Source organism: Lepidothrix coronata, unplaced genomic scaffold (assembly GCF_001604755.1).
Source record: "Lepidothrix coronata isolate B3197 unplaced genomic scaffold, Lepidothrix_coronata-1.0 Scaffold439, whole genome shotgun sequence".
NCBI lineage: Eukaryota > Metazoa > Chordata > Aves > Passeriformes > Pipridae > Lepidothrix > Lepidothrix coronata.
The window spans coordinates 29,063-33,552 of record NW_016690619.1 but is presented as its reverse complement, the minus strand read 5'-3'; the positions used below and the strand labels follow the sequence as shown (position 1 = coordinate 33,552).

The 4,490-nt window shown below is 71.0% G+C and overlaps 1 protein-coding gene across 1 annotated transcript; it reads left to right on the top strand.

Annotated features, from left to right (window-relative positions):
- The first annotated feature begins 323 nt into the window (after window positions 1-323).
- Window positions 324-3,741, top strand: ECM1 (extracellular matrix protein 1). Its single transcript, XM_017839573.1, has 7 exons — window positions 324-684; window positions 957-1,028; window positions 1,372-1,670; window positions 2,034-2,399; window positions 2,948-3,168; window positions 3,392-3,479; window positions 3,568-3,741. Exons 1-7 carry the CDS (start codon window positions 324-326, stop codon window positions 3,739-3,741), a joined length of 1,581 nt encoding a protein of 526 aa, XP_017695062.1.
- The last annotated feature ends 749 nt before the right edge of the window (window positions 3,742-4,490 follow it).

Genomic DNA, 4,490 nt, shown 5'->3' with positions numbered 1-4,490 from the left:
CCTGGCGCCGGGGGGGGGGGGGGGGGGGGCTGGGGCCACCAGAGGGGGCTCCGGGGCTACCAAGGTGGGGACAGGACCACCAGGGTGAGGACGGGACCACCAGGGTGGGGACAGGGTCCCCAGCCTGTCTGGGGGGGGGGTCACGGCCCTGGCCCTGTCTGGGGGTGCAGGACATGGAGCAGCCCCCCGGCCCCTCCCGGGGTCCCCCCCCCGGCCCTGCCCCGACGTCAGGCCGTGACTCAGCCCGCAGGATGTGGCCCCGCGCCCGCCCCGGCCCTTCATAAGGCGGCGGAGCCGGCGGTAGCCCCACAGCGCCCGACGCCATGGCGGCCTTCGGCCTCCTCCTCCTCCTCAGCGCCGCCGGTGAGTCCCGAGGCCCCGAGCCACGGTCCCCCTGCACGGCTGGGCCCCCCCCGGACACCCTCATCCTCTTCCCGGACACCCCCGTCCCCTTCCCGCACACCTGGCTGCCCTTCCCGAACTCCTGGATCCCTTTCCCGAACTCCTGGATCCCTTCCCGGGCACCTGGATCCCTTCCCGAACTCCTGGATCCCTTCCCCGGGCACCTGAGGTTCCCCACAGACACCTGGGGCCCCTTCCCGAAACTCCGGGTCTCTTTCCCGGACACCCGCGTCCCCTTCCCGAGCTCCCGGGTCCCACCTGGGACACCTGAGTTCCTCCCTGGTATTTGGGACACCTCCAGGGTGTCCCACCCTCGCCCCTGGGCTCCCCGCCCCGGATGTGCCGGTCCCTGCCCACACACCTGGAGCCCTCCCGAGTGCCCGGGGGTCCCTGTCCCAAACTCCTGCGGCCACTTCCCGAACTCCTGGGGCCCCCTCCCCGGGATGGGGCTCCATTGGGCCCGCAGGTTTGGGAGGGTCTCTGCTCGTTGCCCCACGGGCGTGGGGATGGAGGGGGTGACCCCGCTGACCCCCCGTGTCCCCCACCGGTGACAGCGGCGGCCTCGGGGCGGGTCGAGCAGGTGCTACAAGAGAGCCTGGACCTGCAGCCCACCAACATCGGGCAAGGTGAGGGGACAGGCGGGGACAGCCAGGGATGGGGGGACACGAGGGGACACCCAGGACGGGAGAGAGGGAGATGCTCACGGGTGGGGACGTGAAGGGAGGGGATGAGGTTGGAGGTGGAGGGACATGGGGACATGGGTGGGTGACCAGGGGGGACATGGGGTGGGAATGACTCGGGGACAGTGCGGGTTGGGGATGGGGTGGGGGGACACCACAATGTGAGACAGGGACACTGGGACAGGGAACAAATGGGGAGAGGGGGGCACATGGGGACAAGTGTCACTTGGGGACAGTGCAGGGGGGACATCACCCGCCGTGTCCCCACCCTCCACCCCCCCTTTTTCAGTGCTGCAGCAGGAGGTGGACCCCGTGCTGCCCCCCAACATCCTGTTAGGGGGGGGCACGACCGTCTCGGGCCGCCCCCCGACCTGGGGCAGCGCCCTGGACGGGTTCCCCCCGGCCTGGCCCGTGGCCGCCGCCGTGACCCGGCACTGCCGCGACCCCCCCACGGTGCCCCCGCCCCCGATGTTGCCCCCCAACGCCTTCGCCCACCTGCACCGTCAGGCGGCCGCGCTGGCCGCGCTGCGGCCCCGCATGAGCGACTGCTGCCGGCACCACGCACCGCTGCCCTGTGCCCGCCGCGCCGTGAGTGCGGGACACGGGGGACACGGGGGGGACACGGGGGGGACACGGGGGGACAGGGGGACTCCGCGGGGACAGGGGTGACCACCGCGGGGAGGGGGGAACACTGCGGGGACGGGGGACATCACTGGGAGGGGGGACGTAGAGACACTGCAGGGAGCGGGGAGGTGGGATGTGGGGACACCGTGGGGCACGGGGACACTTGGAGGGGAGGACACTTGGAGGGGGGGGACATGGGGGCACTGCAGGAAACACCGGGGCGGGGGGAGCGTGGGGACACCGCGGGGAGGGGGCCCGCGGGGACTCGGTGGAGGGAAGGACGCGGGGCCGCCGCGGGGCCGGAGTGACCCCGAGGGGGCTCCGCAGTGGACGGACGTGCTGGACGGGTTCTGCACCGATGAGTTCGCGGTGAAGACGCGGCAGTTCCACTGCTGCCGCCGGCACGGGGCCGCGCGGCGCCGCTGCTTCTCCCAGGAGACCCCGGCCCCCACCTGGGACCCCAACACCGCCTGGGAGCCCAACACCGCCTGGGACCTGGTCACCGAGCCCCCCTTCCCGCCCGGGGAGCCCACGACAACCAACTTGGGCAACATCTGCGGGCTGCGGGAGCTGCGCCCCGGCCCCCCCGCGCCCGACGCCCCCTCCGGGCCCCGCGACCGGCTGCGGGTCCGCCTGGAGCGAGAGTACGGGCGGTGCTGCCGCAACGAGAGCCTGAGCTGCGCCCACAGCGCCGTGAGTGCGGCAGAGGGGGGACACGGGGGGACACGGGGGCGGGGAGGGTCCCGGAGTCAGAGGATGAGGGGCACTCGGGTGTCGAAGGACTGGGGGGATCCAGGAATCCGGGAAAGGGACACAAGTGACTGGCAAAGGGATCCAGGAGTCTGGGAAATGGACCCAGGTGTTTGGGAGGGTCTCGCCTGTCGAAGGACTGGGAGGACCCAGGCATTTGGGAGGGGGAACCCAGGAGTCCCGGAAAGGGACCCAGGTGTTTGGGCTGGCCCTCAGGTATCCGGGGAGGGGCCCCGTTTGTTTGGGAGGGCCCCCGCCATCCGGGGAGGGGCCCCGGGTGCCCCGCCAATGACCGAGGTGCCCGGAGCGTGACCCAGAGGCGGGGGAGGCACCCAGGTGTCTGCGGGGGTGACAAACCTTTCAGGGAGGGACCCAGACGGGGAGGGGCGGAGGCGTCCGGGAAACGACCCAGGGCTTGGAGGGGACTCAGGTGCCTGGGAGGGACCCAGAGGTCCGAGGGGGACCCCCTGACCCCCGTCTTTGCCCCGCAGTGGCTGAAGGGGATGAATCGGTTCTGCCGGGAGGAGTCGGCGGTGAAGACGAGGCACCACTGGTGCTGCCAGCGCAGGGGTCTCCGGGCCCGGGGCCGCTGCTTCGCCGCCGCCGCCCCCGTCCCCGCCTACGACCGGGAGCTGCACAACGTGAGCCTGGTCCGGCCCGGCCCCGCCCTGCTGCGCTCGCTCTGCGGCCCCACCCGCCTCTTCACGCAGAGGTGGGTGACCCCCAAAACACCCACACCCCCCCTCCGGCACCCCACAATCCCTGATGCTGGAGGGGACCCGGGACTCCCCATCCCAGAGCGGACCCGGACATCGGGGACCCTCCAGTGCTCAGGGACCCCTCTCAGGGGGGTTCCCAGGAGTCCACCCCCTCTCCCAGGCCCCCCCCGCCCCGAGTTGACCCCTCCCCGTGACACGCCCTGTCCGTGTCCGCAGGCGGCCCGTGCCGGAGCTTTTTGGGGCCATGACGGCCGCGTGTTGCCCCCTCGCCCCCGAGGAGCGCGGGGTCTGTGCCCGGGAGCAGGTGAGTGACCGAGGGGTGTGTGGGGGGGTGTCAGCGGCTCTGGGGGACCCCCACGGCCACCCTGACCCCCCCTCCCCGCTGTCCCCAGCTGTCCCAGGCCATCACCACACTCTGTGCCGCCCCCGAGGACGCCTGGCGGGACCCCCAGGGCTGCTGCTCGTGGGAGGAGCCCGAGCGGCGCCGCTGCTTCGACAACGCCTACCTGAGCCAGGTGACCCTGGGGGCCGCCGTGGCCCCCCCACCCCCCGGCCACGACGAGTGAACCCCCCCACCCCCGGCATGAGTGGGGCAATAAAGATGCTGTGTTGTCACCTCTGAGTGTCCCCATTGTTTGGGGTTGGGGGGGGGCATTGTGTCATTGTTTTGGGTTCCCCCCACACTGTGTCTCAGTGTCTCCACTGTTTCGGGGCCCCGCCCCTGTTTGTCAGTGTCCCCATTGTTTTTTGGGGGCCCCCCCGTGCCCCCATTCCGGGGTGTGCCGGGGTGTGGGTGGGTGTTGGGGTGTTTGTGCTGTCAGGGTGTGTCGGGCCCGGTGTGATACCTGTGTTTGGTTTTGGGGTGTGCTGTGGCCACCTCCTCACCCACACGGGGTGCCCGTGGCCTCTTGTCCCCAGGGGGTCTCTTTTTTCCCCCCCTCTCCCCAAAGCCCCAGGATTCTCATGGCCCCACAGTGTCACTGTCACCCGCATTCCCCCCCATTGCCATGATCCCAGGGGCTCCCCATGTCCCTACAGCCCCATGTTGCCCCCCAGCTGTGGCTGACAGTCCCCAGGGGAGGTGTTTGTGAGGCCCTGATGGGGTTGGGGGACTCCTGTGGATTCATCCATCCATCCATCTGTCCTTCCACGTGTCCTTCCCCCAGGCCCAGATCTTCCGTCCGTCTGTCCATCCAAAAATTCCCCAGCAGCACCTTCTCTCCCAGTTCTGCCCCACCACGGGGGTCCTGCCCCCTTGGGAAAGGGAAGGACTTTTCCCATCCCTGTGACCCCTTCCCAGCACGGAGCAAACTGG